Source organism: Myotis myotis, unplaced genomic scaffold (assembly GCF_014108235.1).
Source record: "Myotis myotis isolate mMyoMyo1 unplaced genomic scaffold, mMyoMyo1.p scaffold_m19_p_4, whole genome shotgun sequence".
Classification (NCBI taxonomy): domain Eukaryota; kingdom Metazoa; phylum Chordata; class Mammalia; order Chiroptera; family Vespertilionidae; genus Myotis; species Myotis myotis.
Window position 1 is genome coordinate 53,008,707 of NW_023416346.1, and position 19,732 is coordinate 53,028,438.

The 19,732-nt window shown below is 39.0% G+C and overlaps 1 protein-coding gene across 3 annotated transcripts in view; it reads left to right on the top strand.

Moving 5' to 3' along the window:
* The window catches only part of COL4A6 (collagen type IV alpha 6 chain), a 398,864-nt gene that overhangs the window by 328,755 nt on the left and 50,377 nt on the right, over positions 1 to 19,732 (top strand). For all 3 annotated transcript variants that reach the window (XM_036305431.1, XM_036305429.1, XM_036305430.1), the window contains exons 7-13: positions 5,852 to 5,920; positions 7,576 to 7,611; positions 11,281 to 11,343; positions 12,325 to 12,360; positions 12,546 to 12,587; positions 13,600 to 13,692; positions 14,764 to 14,817. In XM_036305431.1, the coding sequence (XP_036161324.1) occupies positions 5,852 to 5,920; positions 7,576 to 7,611; positions 11,281 to 11,343; positions 12,325 to 12,360; positions 12,546 to 12,587; positions 13,600 to 13,692; positions 14,764 to 14,817 (393 nt within the window). The remainder of the gene's footprint in view (positions 1 to 5,851; positions 5,921 to 7,575; positions 7,612 to 11,280; positions 11,344 to 12,324; positions 12,361 to 12,545; positions 12,588 to 13,599; positions 13,693 to 14,763; positions 14,818 to 19,732) is intronic.

Below are 19,732 nucleotides of genomic sequence, written 5' to 3' on the forward strand. Positions count from 1 at the left end.
AAGAAAATATTGTGAACAACTATCTACCAACAAATTGGACAATCTGCAAAAAATGGATAAATTCCTAGAAACATACAATTTTCCAAAACTAAATGAAGAAGAATCGGAGGCTCTGAATACTAGTAAACAGATTGCAACTAGTGAAAGTAAAGCAGTAATCAGAAAACTCCCAACAAACCAAAGCCCTGGACTGGATGGCTTACAGGTGAATTTTACCAAACATTCAAAGAAAACTAACACTTATTGCTCTCAAACTATTCCGAAGAATTCAAGAGGACGTAAGACTCCCAAGCTCATTTTATGAAGACAACATTATCCTAATTCCAAAATCAGATAAAGACATGACAAAGAAAGAAAATTATACGCCAATATCCCTGATGAACATAGAGGCTAAAATCCTCAACAAAATATTAGCAAACCTAATCCAGCAATACATTGAAAGGATCATATACCATGATCAAGTGAGATTTATTCTGGGGATGCAAGGTTGGTACAGTATCTGCAAAACAATAAATGTGATACACCACAGAAACAAAATGAAGAATAAAAACCACATGCTCATACCAATAGAGGCAGAAAAAGATTTATATAAGATCCTGCACCCATTTATGATAAAAAGTCTCAGAAAATTTGAAATAGAGGGAACATACCTCAACTTTATAAAGACCATATATGGCAACCCCACAGCCAACATCATACTCAATGGGGAAAAACTACAAGCATTCCCTTATAAGATCAGGAACAAGACAGAGATGTCCACTTTTACCACTCTTATTCAACATAGCACTGGAAGTTCTAGCCACAGCATTTAGACAATAACAAGAAATAGAAGGCATCCAAATTGAAAAGGAAGAAGTAAAACTGTTATTATTTGCTGATGACTTGATACTGAACTCTAAAGATTTCACCAAAAACTATAAATGAATTCAGTAAAGTAGCAGGATACAAAATAAATATCCAGAAATCTGTTGCATTTTCATGAATTAATAATTAACTATCAGAAAGGGAAATTAAGAAGACAATCTGATTCACAACTGCTTTAAAAAGAATAAAATACCTAGAAATAAAGAAAGTAAAGGACCTGTACTCAGAAAATTTTAAGGCACTGAAGAAATAAATTGAAGAAGATACAAATAAGTGGAAACATATACGGTGTTCATTGATAGATAGTATTAAAATCATTAAAATCTCCATACTGCCCAAAGTAGTCTACAGATTCAATGCAATTCCTATCAAGATACCAATCAAGTATTTCACGAACTAGAACAAATATTCCAAGAATAGATATGGAACCACAAAAGATCCTGAATAGCAACAGTGATTTTGAGTAAGAAAAACAAAGTGGGAGGAATCACGCTATAATAATAATATAATAATAATAATAATAATAATAATAATAATAATAATAATAGTATGGTAGTGGCATAAAGACAGATATATAGATGAATGGAGCAGAATAGAGAGCCCCCAAATAAGCCCACTCCTTTATAGTCACTTAATATTTGACAAAGGAGGAAAAAACATATAATGGGCTAAAGATAGTCTAGTTAATAAATGGTGCTGGGAAAATTGGAGATACATGCAAAAGAAAAAAAAATAAACTATATCACTTCTTATACCAGACACAAGAATAAACTCAAAATGGATTAAAGACTTAAGTTAAAGACTTAGACTCAAAACCATAAAAATCCTAGAAGAAAACATAGGCAGTAAATGCCCTAACTGGTTTGGCTCAGTGGATAGAGCATCGGCCTGCGGACTGAAGGGTCCCAGGTTTAATTCCAGTCAAGGGCATGTACCTTGGTTGCAAGCACATCCCCAGTAAGAGGTGTGCAGGAGGCAGCTGATCGGTCTTTCTCATCGATGTTTCTAACTCTCTGTCCCTCTCCCTTCCTCTCTGTAAAAAACCAATAAAATATTTTTAAAAACATAGGCAGTAAAATCTCAGTCATTTCTCATAGCAATATTTTTTCGTATATATCTCCTTGGGTGAGGACAACAAAAGAAAAAATAAACAAGTGGTACTGCATCAAACTAAAATGTTTTTGCACAGCAAAGGAAATCATCAACAAAATGAAAAGACAACCCACTAAAGGGGACAATATATCCACCAATACATCTGATAAGGGTTAATATCCAAAATTTATAAAGAACTTATAAAACTGAACACCAAAAAAACCCCACAAAAAAAAATCCAGTTAAAAAATGGGCAAAGGACCTAAATAGACACTTCTCCAAAGGGGACGTACAGATGACCAATAGACATATGAAAAGATGCTCAACACCACTAATCATCAGAGAGATGCAAACTAAAACCACAATGAGATATCACCTAATACCTGTCAGAATGGCTATCATCAATAAACCAACAAGTGTTGGCGAGGATGTGGAGAAAAGGGAACTCTTATGTACTGTTGGTAGGTCTGCAGATTGATGGAGCCACTGTGGAAAGCAGTATGGAGTTACCTCAAATAATTAAAAATGGAACTGCCTTCTGACCCAAAATTCCACTTTTGGGAATATATCTGAAAAAGCTTGAAACACTAATTTGAAAGAATATATGCACCCCTATGTTCATTGCAGCATTATTTACAATAACCAAGATTTTAAAGTAGCCCAAGTGTCCAACAGTATGAGTAAATAAAACATCTATGGTACATTTACACAATAAGACACTACTCGACTATAAAAAGGAAGGAAGTATTACCCTTTGTGATAGCATGGATGGACCTGGAGAACATTATGCTAAGTGAAATAAGTTAGTCTGAGAACGATAAGTACCATGCAATTTCACTCATATGTGGAATTTAATGAACAGACTGGACTAAAAAGCAAAATAGAGACAGATTTAGAGATAGAGAGCAGGCAAACAGCTCTGGTGGGGGAGAGTGTTGTGGGAGGGATTGAGTGAAAAAAGAAAAAAGAGGAAGAACTCATAGACAGGAACAACAGTGTGGTGATTACTAGGTGTAGTGGTTAATAATGAGGATTTTTTTCACTAGATGGAGTTACATAAATGTTGATATATATGTGATTTGATATGTATGCTATTTTGTTGTATTGACAGCAAGCTTCAAAACTTCCCATGTCAAATTTGCTGAAGGTGTTAACATCATAGATATTTTTATGCTTAAAAATGTTGAATTTCATGTCAAAAACAAAACAAAAAAAAGAACATTTGCAGAAAGTTTTAATTCATTACTTTATTTTGAAGAAAAGTGCTGCTGAATACTTCGGGAAGCTTATGGTGAACATGCTCCATCTCAAGATACTTGTGAACGCTGGTTTAAATGCTTTAAAAGTGATGGTTTCGATGTGAAAGACAAAGAACGTCCAGGTCAACCGAAAAAGTTTGAAGACCAACAGTTACAAGCATTATTGGATGAAGATTCGTGTCAAACTCAAAAACAACTTGCAGAAAAATTAAACGTTGCTCAGCAAACAATTTCTGATCATTTACAAGCAATGGGAAAGATTTTAAAGGAAGGAACATGGGTGCCACATCAACTGAATGAAAGACAAATGGAAAACCGAAAAGTCATCAGTAAAATGTTGCTTCAGCAGCACGAAAGAAAGTCTTTTTTAAAAATTTTGTTTTATTGCTTAAAGTATTACAAAGAGTAGTACATATGTCTCCTTTCTTCCCCCTTGACCTTCCCCCAGCCTCCCCTACCCCCCAGTGTCTTGTGTCCATTGGTTATGCTTATATGCATGCATACATGTCCTTCAGTTGATCTCTTACCGCCCCCCCCCCCACCAACCCTCCCTGGCCTTCCCGCTGTAGTTTGACAGTCTGTTCGATGCTACTCTGCCTCTGTATCTATTTTTGTTCATCAGTTTATGAAATTCTTTTTGGCATCAAATTTTGACTGGCGATGAAAAGTGGATTTATTTTGAGAATCCCAAACGCACAAAATAATGGGTTGATCCAGGTCAACCATCAACATCGACTACAAGGCCAAATTGCTTCGGAAAGAAGATAATGCTCTGTGTTTGGTGGGATCAGGAAGGTGTGGTGTATTATGAGCTTCTAAAACCAGGTGAAACCGTTAATACTGATCGCTACCAACAACAAATAATTTGAACCATGCTTTGATTGTGAAACAATCAGGATAGGCCAGAAGACATGGCAAAGTAATTTTGCTTTATGTTGACACACCATCACACACTTCAAAACCAGTTAAAGACACGTTAAAAAATCTTGCCTGGGAAGTATATATTCACCTGTTATATTCACCAGACCTTGCTCCTTCAGATTACCACTTGTTTCAATCGATGGCACACGCACTTTTCTGAGCAGCACTGCAAAACATATGAAGAAGTGGAAAATTGGATCTCTGAATGGTTTGCCTCAAAACAAGAAAAGTTCTTTTGGGACGGTATCCACAAATTACCTGAAAGATGGGAGAAATGTGTAGCTAGCGATGGACATTATTTTGAATAAAGCACTTCTGATGTTTCTCTTGAAGTTATTGTGTTTTCTTTGATTACAAAATCCACATTATTAACCGATACACCTAGTATGGAGGGAAGGAGTGTGGGCAGGTGGAAGAGATTATAGGGGGAATAAATGGTGATGGGAAAAATAAAATTAATAAAGTAAAATAATAAAATATGAAAGTGAGACATACATACAAAGTACAAGCCCCAGATTGTCATAAAGAACCTAGACATCTAAGGATCAAACCAATATGCAGCGATTGGGGGGAGGGGGGTTGTATTACCAACATAGGATGAGCTGTTTATGTCAAAAGTTCTTCAAACACTGCCATGGCAACAGGAGAAGAGAGCAAATCACATATGTATTAGGAAAGTGAATATTCAGGAAATAAAGGAAGTGCTACCCCCAACAGTAGGAGAAGAAATCTTGAGGTAATGAACATCTGAGAGTCAAAGGAAAAAGGTAAAACCTAATCCTGTCCCCAAACCTCCCTTTAAGCCTAAATAGGAACTTGGATGTGTATTTTACTAAACAGAACCTTAATAACCCTGCTGAATCCTGAGTGGATATTATTTGATATTTCTTTGATGAAAGTAGTGGCCACAAGTATAAGAGGAAACAGGAAGTGTCAGGAAAGAAACTTGTTTGTGCTTTTGGGACCACATTGTTCTTTTAATATAACTGTAGTTTTGAGCTCAAAAAATCATCATTCAATCAATGCTTCAGTACCCAAAATTTAACCTTACCCCCAATACTAATCCTGACTTCCCATTAGGTATGGGGACATTGACTTTCCCCAACAGGACAACATCTAGCCGATGTTAGCTGGCATCTGCCAATTAGACAGTAAATTTCTGGTTGATAGATGGGTTGGGCATACTTTGAATTGTTTTCTGTGTTAGACACACTGGCTTCTTGGACAGGTATTGAGGTTGAAGTTGTGTGTAGCAGCACAAAACTATATACAAATAGTTTTGTATATATCTCTTAGACCAGGGGTCAGCAAACTGGCTAACATGACCCTTGACCTGTGGCTTCTTTTTACATTTTTAAAAGATTGTAAAAATAAAGATAAACTATATGGGACAGAGCCCAGATATGGCGTGCAAAGCCTAAATTATTTACTATCTAGCTCTTTACAGAAAAAGTTGATTGCTCTGAATAGATTCAAAGTCTCCTCCTTTCTAATCCCTTTAGAGATTTTTAGAATTGGGGCAGTGGGCATATGATTTTGAGACACAGAAGCTGTTCTGGGGATGTACTTTGGCCCTTAGCATAGCCAATTATTCCATAGAATAATCCATACAATTTCAGCCTCTTACTGTTTCATCCTCTATCTGATCAGTTCATACTATTAACAAAACTCTGTGTGTGTATATTTTCACAAGATTTTTTTCTGATTTTACTCAGGGGCTTCCTGGTCAGAAAGGATCTAAAGGTGAACCTGTCCATACCCAAGGTAGTTTCAAAGGAATGAAGGTAAGAGCCTCTGAAGCAGACAGCTGAGTAGGCTATAAGCTGAGCTCCCCTAGATTGGGCCCCAGATCCAATAAAAACATTTCCAGAACTAGCATCTGTGTCTCTATTTAAGAAGCAGACCAAGCTGTATTTAAAAAGGACCCTGAGCATTTTGTGGTACAAACACTGACAGAAATGTTTGTAACCATACTGTCAAAGATATTTGCTTTATAGTATCTAGACCAAAAATAAGAGACAGATCAGCAAACAGTTTGCATGCATATCATTTTCTTTGACAAGCTGAGACATTTCCTAGAGGCAGATACCTTTTGTTTGCTCTAGAATCCTTAATATCTGCATACCTTGGTTTGAATCCATGTATGTCTCTGCCCATCTCAGCATGGCCACCAGCCCAGGATCCTGGCCCTGCCCTTTTCTGTCCCTGAACCCAAGCCCATCACCCTTAGCTGGGACACTGGCTGTCTGCAAAAATTGCCCATCAACTCTGAAGCTGGTTAGAAACTTTCATTTCTTCATTGATAAAAACCTTCTGTATTCTTGTGACTGAATTCTTGGTTTATACTGCCTGGTATCCTATGGACCCTCAATAAACTCTGTTGACAAATGATTGACCCTATTTCCCTTAAAGAGTGGTAAGGGAGCCCATCATTTCCTTGCTAGAAAATAAAAATCTATGTGTCCAACATGAGAGGAAGGTGCATCCAAGCACATTCAGCTGAGGATGGCACCTTCCTGCCTTCCATCCACACACAGAGCCCCGAACACTGGAACATTGGAAGTCACTTTGGAATGGAGTGATGGGGGTGGCTGGATGGGAACTGACAAAGGCACAGTATTTGAGCTCTTGTCCATAGATGCCACAGCAGAAGATAGAATGTAAGAGTTGGAAAAGACCTCATGATTGTTAGATTCATGTTGCTAATTTTACAGATAGAAAAGCTGAGATATACTGAGGCTATGTGACTTGCTCAGAGTCACACAGCCAGTTAGTGTTCTTTCCATTCTGCAGAGAGCTGATTTTTTACCATAAGCCAAGTGCAGTAAGACTAGCAGGTATCAAAATATGGCCATTGTCACAGAAAACATTGATTAGATAGTTTGGCCAAAAATAAAAGAGACCTTGGACCCAGTAGAACACAGCAATTTCCACAAGATGGTTATATTATAGATTTATACAGTGACTTAAGGTGGTGCAAAGTAATTAAAATGTAATCAGAGACTATATGCTCTGTTGATTCTCCCTTGAAATGTCTTATTTGCATTGTGTATATATATGGGCATAGATTCTCTGGGGATGAGGGCACATGGAAACGTAGCTTGCTTTCCTCTAAAAAGAGAAAGGAAATCACCAGCCCACAAAAACAGTTTCTAATAAGTTCCTAGAAAAAGTAAAAATTAATTCAAGTAAAATATGAAATCCTGTTCAACCAAGGCTATAATATTTGCCTTTTAGAGTCTAGACTTTTCTTAGGAAAAAAAGTAAATGGTTGAATATGTCCAATTCATATATTATTTAAAACACAGAACCTTGACAGAAGAGGACTAAGCTTCAGCAAAGTGTTTTTATGCCCAAGCATTTTAGGTCAGTTACCTATGAAATACCACAGACTTGGTTTATTAATCTCTTCACTCTTCTGCCTTTTTCTGTTTCTCAGGGGGATCCTGGGCTGCCTGGACTAGATGGAATCACTGTAAGTTGTTACTTATGTGTTGAGCTCTCAATGTTTAGTCAACAGTTACTGATTGTTCCTTTTCATTCTTCCCTTCAGTATTTGAAGGTCTTTGTAGACCTTCTCAAGAAAAATCCATAGAAAATGGGTCACACTATTGTCTTTTTTCCAGATGAGAAAGTACTGATGGGATAGACTGTCCATCTCAAAGTTACACAGCAGGAAAGCTTTTAAACCTTTAGACCAGGAAACTGCATACTCCCTGGTACAGAATTTTGCATTTCATTCAGCAAGCATTTACTAAGTGTTTCCTGTGTGTTGAGAGTGTCGTCAATAAAACAAAAGTACAACACTCTTCTTTAAAAAGTGTTCTTTATAAAACAAATTTTAAGGTACTCTAAATAATAGTGAGTCCATGAAAAGCTGTGAGTTGTATTAATAAGAGCTTTCTGTTTTCCTTGAGTTTCTACATTGTCATCATTTTCCTTTGAAATGGCTTAAGAAAAGCCCCTCCTTTCTTCCTTATTGCCTATATCAAGGTTCCTTCCTTTCTGCTTTATTCCAGAACAGATACTAAGCACCTACTCTCAAAAATATTCTACCAGTGATCCCTGAGGCAATGCAGATATGGTCTCTGCCCCCTCCCTGACCCAGGATGTGAAACACTATTAGGAATGTGGCATAAGAATTCCACAAAAGTTTTACGGAAGAGATGCTGTCCAACTAAGGATACATCATGAAAGACTTTATATTTAAGATAGAGAAGGTAGCCTCTGAGAAGTATGGATGATGTTTAGACTGGCTGGCAATAGGAGGAAGCTTTCTAAACAGAGAGCAGTGTGAGAAAAGATAGGCAATAAATAGTATGTATGCAAGCACACACACAAACAGAGATGAACGAGTAAGGACCAAGGATATCCAGTCCCCTACAGCTAAACAACTGGTTTAGGTGGTGTATTAACTAAGTTTGTAGAATAATTATATTTGCTGCATAGCTTCTCTTAGAAATCATTTCCCTACCTGCAGAGGTACAATGTTTATGTACATACACAGGCATGATAAATAAACCATGTAGATTTGAAGAGGGAAGTTTGGTGGCTGAGTAGAGGCCCAGTGCACGAAATTCATGCATGGGGGGCGGTGTGTCCCTCAGCCCAGCTTGCACCCTCTCCAATCTGAGACCCCTTGAGGGATGTCCTACTGCCCTTTTAGGCCTGATCCTGGTGGGCCTAAATGGGCAGTCAGACATCCCTCTTACAATCCAGAACTGCTGGCTCCCAACCGCTCGCCTGCCTGCCTGCCTGATAACCCCCTAACCACTCCCCTGCCAGTCTGATCAATGCCTAACTGCTCCCCTGCCAGCCTGATTGCCCCCAACTGCCCTCCCCTGCCAGCCTGGTCACCCCTAACTGCCCTCCCTTTCCAGCCTGGTCACCCCTAACTGCCCTCCCCTGCCAGCCTGGTCACCCCTAACTGCCCTCCCCTGCAGGCCTGGTCACCCCTAACTTCCCTCCCTTTCCAGCCTGGTTGCCCCTAACTGTCCTCCCCTGCTGACCTGGTCACCCCTAACTTCACTCCCTTGCCAGCCTTGTCCCCCCCAACTGCCCTCCCCTGCTGGCCTGATCGCCCACAACTGTCTTCCCCTGCCGGCCATCTTGTGGCAGCCATCTTTGAACACATGGGGGCAGCCATCTTGTGTGTTGGAGTGATGGTCATTTTGCATATTACCTCTTTATTATATAGGATTGTCAAGGAAATATTCTACTATCATACATCCCTGGGGAAACTTCAAATCCCTAGTTTCTCTTCCACCTATTTAAGTCTTGGTTTCACTTGGCCTCTCCATCCCTTACCTAAGCACATATCACCTTATTACTGCTCCTAGTTTTAATTAGGCCATACATTTCCCCATGCCATCTTTCTCTTCAGATTTCATTGTCTTATTTTTAATTTCATCACTATTATCATTCAGGTCAAAATATCTTCTAGTTTCCCTTGTGATTTTTCCTTTCAAATATGTGTTGTTTAGCTTCCAAACATCTGGCAATTTTTGAGATATCTTCCTGTTATTGATTTCCAGTTGATTTCATTGCAGTTAGAGTGCACATTCTGTATGACTTCAATATTTTTTAAATTTGTTGGGTTTTGTTTTATGGCCTGGAATATGGAACTATCTTTCCATTTGCACTTGAAGAGATTATGTATTCAGCTGATTTAGGGTATAGTGATCTAAAAAAAGACACATTAGGTCAAGGTAATATATTTTGTATCTTCTATATTACTGATAATTTTTGTCTAACTAATATTAATTACTGAAGGAAGTATATTAAAATCTTCAACTATAATGTGGATTTGTCTATTTCTGTCAGGTTTTGCTTCATATATTTTGAAGCTCTGCTATTAGATGCATGCACATATAAGATTATTATATCTTCTTGATGAATTGACCTATTTATCATTATGAAATGCCCCCTCTTATCTCTGGTAATATTATTTGCCTTGAATTCTAGTTTACCTGATATTAATGTAATTGTTTTAATTCTTTTTTAAAATTTTCCTTTTTTTACATCACTTTAATATGAAAAATTTCAAATATACAGCAAAATTGGATGAATTTTTTGTAATACTTTAAGCAATAAAAATAAATAAATAAATAAATAAATAAATAAATAAATAAATAAATAAAAATAAAAAAAAATCTGCACTGTTGCAGTTATAAGTATGGGTTATATGGAAATACAAAAAAAAAATTGGATGAATTTTGCAGTGAACATCCTAACCATTAATATATTACTATACTTGTTTTATCCCATTTCTATCTATCTACCCATCTCTATCCATCCATCAATCTATCTCATATTTACTCATTTTAAAGTAAATTGCATGCCTATCATTAGCTGGACTTCAAAATTTGTTTACAGGTTTTTTTTCTATGTGAAATTTACATATAATAAATATACAAATCTTAAGTGTACATATAATGAGTTTTGACAAATGTATATCCTTGTGTAACCCAAAACCCTCTTAAGGTATAAAACATTCCCATCACCTTCAAAAGTTCTTTCCTGTCCCTTTGTAGTCAATCCCTGCCCCACCTCAGCCCAAAGGCTGAGGTTTTTTTTCCATCCTAAATCAGTTTTTTTTCTATTCTAGGGCATCATATAAAGAGAATAATAAAATATGTAGCCTTTAGGGTCAGACTTTTTTCACTTAGCACAGTGTTTTTGAGATTCATTTACATTGGTTCATATATCAGTAGTTTGTTACATTTTACTATTATTTATCTTACTGTATGTATTGCAGTTCACTTATCAATTCTTGTATCAGTGGACGCCTAGACAGTGGTCAGCAAACTCATTAGTCAACAGAGCCAAATATCAATAGTACAACGATTGAAATTTCTTTGGAGAGCCAAATTTTTTAATCTTAAACTATATAGGTAGGTACATTGTTATTAACTTAATTAGGGTACTCCTAAGGCTTAGGAAGAGCTACACTCAAGGGGCCAAAGAGCCACATGTGGCTCACGAGCTGCAGTTTGCCAACCTTGGGCTAGGACATTCCCATTATTTTAGTATTATGAATAAAGTTGATATGCGCATTCTTGTGCAGTTTTTCTGGGCAAATGTTTTCATTTTCATTGAGAAACTGTGTTGCTTTTATGACCTTAGTAAAAACTTGTCTCTCTAGGGCCCACGAGGAACACCCGGCTCTCCAGGAGCTGTAGGACTTATAGGATCGCCAGGATTTCAAGTAAGTAACTAAATCTATCATGTTATCATAGAATTCATTCACATGAATGCTTTAGCCACTAGGCTAGCGGTTCTCAACCTGTGGGTCACGACCCCTTTGGAGGTCGAACGACCCTTTCACAGGGGTCGCCTAAGACCATCCTTCATATCAGATATTTACATTACGATTCATAACAGTAGCAACATTACAGTTATGAAGTAGCAACAAAAATAATTTTATGGTTGGGTCACTGTATTTAAAGGGCTACATGGTTGAGAACCACTGCACTAGGCCATGGATTTAATGTGCACCTGTGTAAATTTAGGTTCTCCTAGTAGAGAAGGTAACTCCATTCTTGGAGGATTAAAAGGAAGTATGCTCTTATAAGGGGTTATGTATTGTCTTTATTTATTAGCATCAATATGACTATTCACTCTGTGCTTCCAAAGTCATCTAGTCTGGATCAACCTAAAGTATAGCCCAGAGATGGCAGATACCTGGCATATCTATTGTTACCATCCACTCCCTTGGTGCTGCTAATTAATCATACTACCACCAGCATCACCTACCCTGAGCACAGAAGAATTTTCAAAATCCTTTTCAACACTGCAACTTGGAAAGCTCTACCTACCTCTCTCTTTTTTATACCAATCCTGTTTACCATAGCTGGCATAGGAAAAGCATAGCGAGTCATCTGTGTGGTTCTGGGAAAGCCCTGCCCAGATTTTTCTTTCTCCAGTGCATAAAATCCTACCACTGATTACTTTGGTTTACCTTCACCAAAGTAATTGGCCTATTGGGAAGAATTACACATGAAACTTTCACTATCTTAACATGAATGTGATTATTGGGTCAATTTGGGAGATAGAAACCTTGAGAGAGGGAGCTAGAGTTTGCTTCACCAATGGCAGGCTATACCAAGATGGGTGGAGTACTCTCAACATGCCCACATTCTTCTTGTATGAAACTAAAAAGTGCTGTTTCTTTTCATCTTTAATATAGGGTCCTCCAGGTCCCCCTGGTCTCCCTGGTCTTGACGTGAGTATACTGTGTCTTAAGACATTTGGCCTCCTTCCATTAAGTAATCATGTTTCCCCAGAGATATTCTGGTTTGATTAAATGCACTTTCTGGTGGAAAAAAAAAGAGACTGCATTCCTACTGAAGTTCCCAGAACTTGTTTAGTAATTGATTTTGTTTTTCCTCCCTATGCCTCCTGCCCCAGGGGAATATGGGGTTAGGTTTCCAAGGAGAGAAAGGAGACAAGGTAAATAGATTTTCGCAAAATACAATTTGTATTCCATGTGCTCCAAAAACATGTCTCTGGCTACAACCTTGTGCCTGCTTGTGTAAGGGGATTTGAATCTTTGCCTCGGGAAATGATCATTTTCCACCCACATGGATCTTCTGATGAGGTCTCTTGAGGACTTCATGTGCACATGCCACAAATAGGATATTGTGGGCTTTCTCCTTTAAAATATTGTAGTCTTCTTGCTTCCTACCTGTGAAGTGTGGATGTCTTACAAATATACTCTCTTGAAATATATTACCTCTTCCTTCAACCAGGGTATTTGTGTACTGTGCCACCTACTCTTTTCTTTTCTTGGCTTCTTATCTCCTTGCTTCCTTGTCTTCCTTCTTTTCTTCTTCCCTCCTCCTCCTCTTGCTTCTTCTTCTCTTCCTCACTCCTCATCTCCTCTCTCTTGCCTCCTTAGCCATGCTTTCACCATTCTCTTGAATCTCCCCTTCTTCATTCTCCTATTTACCTCTATAATGATTTAGGAGCCTCAAGAGAGACTACAAGCTTGTTTTTCTCCCCTTTCATGAGTGCCTCTTGTAGATTGCACTGCCTCCAATGAGCAAATTCAGCCACCAATGTTCTAACATGGGCTTCACGGCCTCTGCTTGTGCTTTTGACAAGGATTAGACCAATAACAGTCTGATCACAGTTGCAGAGAAGTGTCCATTCACCTTGCTCAAACCTCTTTTTTGCTCTCCTCTAAACACCCTTATGCATGACCAGGCAAGCATGAACCTGCAGTTTCTTTATTTTGCTTCCTTCTTCTGCACTGCTGGCACAAAATGCAGTTGGACAGGCTTATAATTCTTCTCACTCCTTGGCACTGATAGTTTTGTTTCCTCATTGATACAATGGTGAGGGTAAAGAAGCCAAAGTAACGGACAGTTTATTTGTGAGTTACCTACAGAGGACAAACTCACCCTCTAGAGAAATGGTCTGTGTGGTTCTGCTTTGCTTAAAGTTCCTTTTGATCTTACAGGGGGATGTTGGTCTCCCTGGTCCTGCAGGACCCCCACCATCTACTGGAGAACTGGAATTCATGGGGTTTCCCAAAGGGAAGAAAGGATCTAAGGTAGTGAATATTTAAGAACAGAAAAAGTTAATAAGCTTTTTCCTATTAATACCAAAGTTCAATTCAAATAACCCGACCACACTAGAAGGGCAGTGGATCCTGGGCAATGGATTTTTGTTTGAAAGTGAAGTTAAAGCCTTCTTTGTTTTGTCCCTCATGAAAGGTTGTCTTTTGGTATGTGGATATGAGTGTTCTTGGTTTTCTGAGTATTCATTTAAGTGATTATTTTCTGTGTTTCACTTGTGCAGATCCAATTATCAAGATGCTAAATAACTTAAATATTGAAGAGTTGGGTTTTTCCTCCTAACTACCAACTTTCTCAATACTTCTGTTTTCCCGAAGACTGTGACAGACCACATAAGATATAAATTGTTGCTCTTTGAGTTGCAGTATCTTTTTTTAAGTTATTTGCCCTTAAAACTTGATCCTGCCAAAAAGGATATATTGTCAACATGTGGCAGCAGATGCCCTAATTTACCTGATCGGAATTATCAAGGCTGAAGCTGTAGACCTGTTTAGCCAATATGTGTTATATTCTGTATTTTGATATGAGTGAGTGTGCATATGGGTGTACTAGTGTTTGAATGGTTGTATGCTGTTAAACTGTCCAGATATTTTTCAGTAATCTTCATTCCCTTCTTTCCTGGGATTTTCATAAGTTTTATGATTCTGTGCCTCTGGTCAATGCATCTAGCCAGGAGAAGGTATTTAGTCCCATTTCTTTAAGTTTGTCTTTGTGCAAACAATAGCTCCAGGTTTCCTCCAGGTTTATAGGAAGTATCCATTGATTAGAAACAGTTTATAAACATGTGAAAGATTACTTGCATTCATGATCATTCCCAAACTTTAGAGAGTCCTTCCAGGGCACATATAGGAAAATTAACATGTAATTGTTACTCTTTCCCCCAAACCATTGATTTTTTGCAGTCTGTAATTTGCACCACCCTTTGATGCCCCAATCCTGATATCCCATTGGTTTCCCACAGCCCAGCCCAAGTAGCTCAAGAGAGCCATCTCCTTCAAGTTCACTGCTTCCTGCTGCCACTCACTAAGCTTTGCTTATTTTTCCAGGGGGAACCAGGGCTTCAGGGTTCTCCAGGAACAAGTGGCCCTCCAGGATTTCCAGTAAGTCTCTTTATTTGGTCAATATCTACATAGTGTTTGATTGGACAAAAGCTATAGCAATAAAGGCTAACAGGAAGACTTCTTCCTATGGTTATTGTAGAGAATTCCACCATCTTCATTATTAGAAGGCATTTGAAATGTTCTTTTTTAAAAATATACTTTTATTGTTGATTTTAGAGAGGAAGGGAGAAAGAGATAGGGACATCAATGATGAGAGAGAATCACTGATCAGCTGCCTCCTGCATTCTCACACTGGGGATCAAGCCCACAACCCAGGCATGTGCCCTGACAGGGAATCGAACCATGACCTCTTGGGTTCATAAGTCGATGCTCAATCACTAAGCCACTCCAGTCAGGCCATTTGAAATGTCCTTGTTTCTTGAACCCATGGGAACATTATAATGACTCTTCATGAGACTATATACCTTAGAGTTTATTAGCTCAAGTTCTAGAGTTAAAACATACTTAGGCTTGACTTCTGGTTTCACCACATTCTAGCTATGTGATGTTGGACAAGTTTCTTTTTCTCTTTCTTTCTTTTTTTTTTTTTTAATCTTTGTCTAAGGATATTTTTACATTGATTTTTAAAGAGAGTAGAAGAGAGGGGGAGAGACAGAGAGAAATGTCAATGTGAGAGAAACACATTGATTGGTTCCCTCCTGCACGAGCTCCGACCAGGGCCCAGGACAGAGTGGAGCCTGCAACTAGGTATGTGTCCTTGACTAGAGACAAACCCGGGACCCTTTGGTCCACAAGCCAATGCTCTATCCCAGGGGTCCTCAAACTTTTTAAACAGGGGGCCAGTTCACTGTCCCTCAGACCATTGGAGGGCCAGACTATAGTTTAAAAAAAAAACTATGAACAAATTCCTACGCACACTGCACATATCTTATTCTGAAGTAAAAAAACAAAACGGGAACAAATACAATATTTGTATTTGCATGTGGCCCGCGGGCCATAGTTTGAGGACCCCTGTGAGTCTATCCACTGAGAAAAACTGGCTAGGGTTTGACAAATTTTTAACTTAATGAAAAGGACTTAGCACATGTCTGACATTTATCAATTATTCAGTAAATGGGAGTTAAATTTAGTAATCCTATCTTCACTTTCCTATCTGCCTTTGTATCTTTCACTCAAAAAACCTTTCAAGAGCCTCTATGTGCTAGGCATTCTGCTGGACTCTGAGGCTTATAAGAGTAATAACAATTCAATAATTAAAAGTCCTTGTCCTTGAGGAAAGTACATTCTAGTGGGAAAATGAGGAAGGAGACAGACAATAAACAAGAAAACAAATGGTAAGGGATACATAGAAGATTTAAAAAAGTAAAGTGATGGAATGTGAATTGGGAATGGGTTGGGCTACTTTGGACAATGGTCAAGAAAATGCATATTATAAGGGAACAAGTCATGTGAAGATCAGGAAGATTGTTTCTGGCTGAGGGAACCATAATTATGAAGACCCTAAGTTTGGAAAAAGCTCAGAGCTTTTGAGGAACAAGTTGAGTGGATGGAAGCAGAGTGAGCAAGGCCAAGAACCAGAGTGAGCAAGGCCAAGAACCAGGCATTAGAATGCAGAGAGAAAGGATCTAGATCAGTGGTTCTCAACCTTCCCAATGCCGCGACCCTTTAATACAGTTCCTCATGTTGTGGTGACCCCCAACCATAAAATTATTTTTGTTGCTACTTCATAACTCTAATTTTGCTACTGTTATGAATTGTAATGTAAATATCTGATATGCAGGATGTATTTTCTTTGTTACAAATTGAACATAATTAAAGCATAGTGATTAATCACAAAAACAATATGTAATTATATATGTGTTTTCCATTGGTCTTAGGCGACCCCTGTGAAAGGGTCATTAGACCCCCAGAGGGGTCACGACCCACAGGTTGAGAACCATTGATCTAGATCATGGAGACTTTTATCGATCAAATATGGCTTTTATGTTAAATGTAGCAGGAATCTATTAGGAGGCTTTGACTTGTATTTTTAAGATCACTCTGGTTGGAGGATATGGGGGAGTGGAGAAAATGGGGAGAGTGAGGCAGCAAACAGAGGCTATTACAGCAGTCCAGTGGCTTGGACTAGGGTGATAATGAAAATGGAAAGTGCATGCATTCAAAATGTAAAAAGTTTACACTTTTTAAAAATATATTTTCACTAGAGACCTGGTACATGAAATTCATGTATGTGGGGGAGGGGTGTGGAGCCTCCTCAGCCCAGTTTGCACACTCTCCAACCTGGACCCCTTGAGAGATGTCCAAGGATCGGGCCTAAACTGTCAGTCGGACATCCCTCTCACAATCTGGGACCGCTGACTCCTAACTGTTCACCTGCCTGCCTGCCTGATCACCTGTAACTGCCCTCCCGATGGCCTGGTCACCCCCAACTGTCCCACTTGCCAGCCTGGTTGCCCCCAACTGCCCCCTTGCTGGCCTGGTCGACCCTTACTGCCCCTTCTGCTGGCCTGATCTCCCCTTACTGCTGCCCCTGCCAACCTGGTCACCCCCAACTGCTCCCCCACCAGCCTGGTCACCCCCCATCTGCCCCCCCTGATGGCCTGGTCATCCCATGCAGCCTGCTGTTCAGTCGTTTGGTCGTCCCTCACTAACCCCCCTGCCGGCCTTGTCTCCCCATGCAGCCTGCTGTTTGGTCCTTACTGTTACTGTGACAGCATCCCGGAAAATTTGCATATTCCTCTATTACTAGTATAGATTGACTTCAGAGAGGAAGGAAGAAAGAGATAGAAACATTACTGATGACAGAGAATAATTGATCTGCTGCTTCCTGCATGCCCCCTACTGAGGATGGAGCCTACAACCCAGGCATGTGCCCTTGACCAGAATCAAACACGGGAATCTTCAGTCCACAGGCTGTCACCCTATCCACTGAGCCAAACCAGCTAGGGCTAAACATTTTATTATAGAACATTTTAAACATATACAGAGTAGAGAGAATGGCATAATAGTATAAATGTCAATAATTGCCAACTCATAGCCAATCTGAAGCAAATAACAGACATTATTTCATCATAAATACCTCAGCATTTCTAAGAGATAAGGGCTTTTTAAAAGCATAATGACAATATAATCATCAGATATCAATTATTAATAATTGCTTAATATCAGTTAATAAGAAAGAATTCAGATTTGTGATTGTCTCATAAATATCCTATCTAATAATAGACAAACATGGTAATTGACTGTACCTTTGCTATGCCTGCCATTGGCTAATCAAGCACAATATGCAAATTAATGGCCAACAAAGATGGAGGCTAATTTGCATACTACAGGCAGGGCGGGACAGTGCAAGCCACCAGCGCACCGCCATCTAGGGCAGGCCAGCCCCAGAAGCCCCAGATGCTGCCTGATATGGCAGTAACTCTATCAGTAAGCACTCTGAAAGTCAGTGGCATAAATGCACCAATTAAAAGACAGATTATGAGGGTGAATCAAAAACAAAATCCATTTTAAATATGAAGACTCATATAGATTAAAAGTAAATGAATTAAGCTGCAGCCTGTTTTGCTCAGTGGATAGAGCATTAGCCTGTGGACTGAAGGGTCCCAGGTTCGATTCCAGTCAAGGGCATGTACCTCAGTTGCTGGCTTGATCCCCAGTCCCTATCAGAGCATGTGCAGGAGGCAACCAATCAATGTTTCTCTCCCTTTCCCTTCACTCTCTCTAAAATTCAATGGAAAAATATCCTTGGGTGAAGATTAACAAAAACAAAGTAAATGGATTAAGTAACATTAAAGAGATTATAAGAAAAATATATTCCAAATGTTGTTAGTTGTATAATGGTTATGTTTAAATTATTAACACCTAAGAAATTGGGTGAAGGATACATATAATATGCTGTAGTACTTTATAGTGTTTTTTCACATGTATGAGATTATTTCAAATTAAAATATTAAAAAATTAAAAATTAATAAAATATTACTTGAAATGTGTATGCATTACATGAAAAATCTCCTAATTGCTTCTAGCATAATTTATTAAATTGTGCTAAAATTTACAAGGGTTCAATTAAAAAATATCTTAATTCTAAATGATATAATAGAAAACATATAATAGTGCAGTTATAAGCACTTATCTGAAATAAAAATTTAAAGAAGTGAATTTAAAGAAGGGATTAGCCAAAGAAGATATATGCACAACCCATGGACACAGAAAACAGTATGGTGATGGCCAGAGAGAGGTGGGGGGCAAGAGCTGGGTAGAGGGGGCAAAAGGAGGGAAATAGGGACATCCTATATAATAATAATAAAAGGCTAATATGCACACTGACTGAACAGCAGAATGACCGGTTGCTATGATGTGCACTGGCCACCAGAGGGCAGATGCTCAATGCAGGAGCTGCCCCCTGGTGGTCAGTGAACTTCCATATGGGGAGTGCCACTCAGCCAGAAGCTGGCTCATGGCTGGCCAGCACAGTGGTGGTGGCAGGAGCCTCTCCCACCTCTGTGGCAGCACTAAGAATGTCCAACTAACAGTTTAGACCCTATCCCTTGGGGGCCTAAGCCTTTAGTCGGACATCCCCCAAGGGCTCCCTGGCTGTCAGAAGGATGTCTGACTGCAAGCTTAGGCCTGATCCCCCAGGGAGTGGGCTTAAGTCAACAGGTGGACATCCCCCAAAGGGTCCTGGACTGTGAATGGGCGCAGGCCGGGCTGAGGGACCCCCCACCCCGAGTGCACAAATTTTTGTGCACCGGGCCTCTAGTATTATTTATAATTGCCTCACTGGAATTAGAATCCAAATGAGGCCCACATATTATATCTGGTTGATATGGCTCTTAAATCATAAGATGTATTTTGAAGGAGAATCTGACAAGGTTTTCATGGGTTAGATGAAGGGGTAGGGAGGGAAATGGATGAATTAAAGATGAATGAATATGACTGCTTGCTGGCAAAG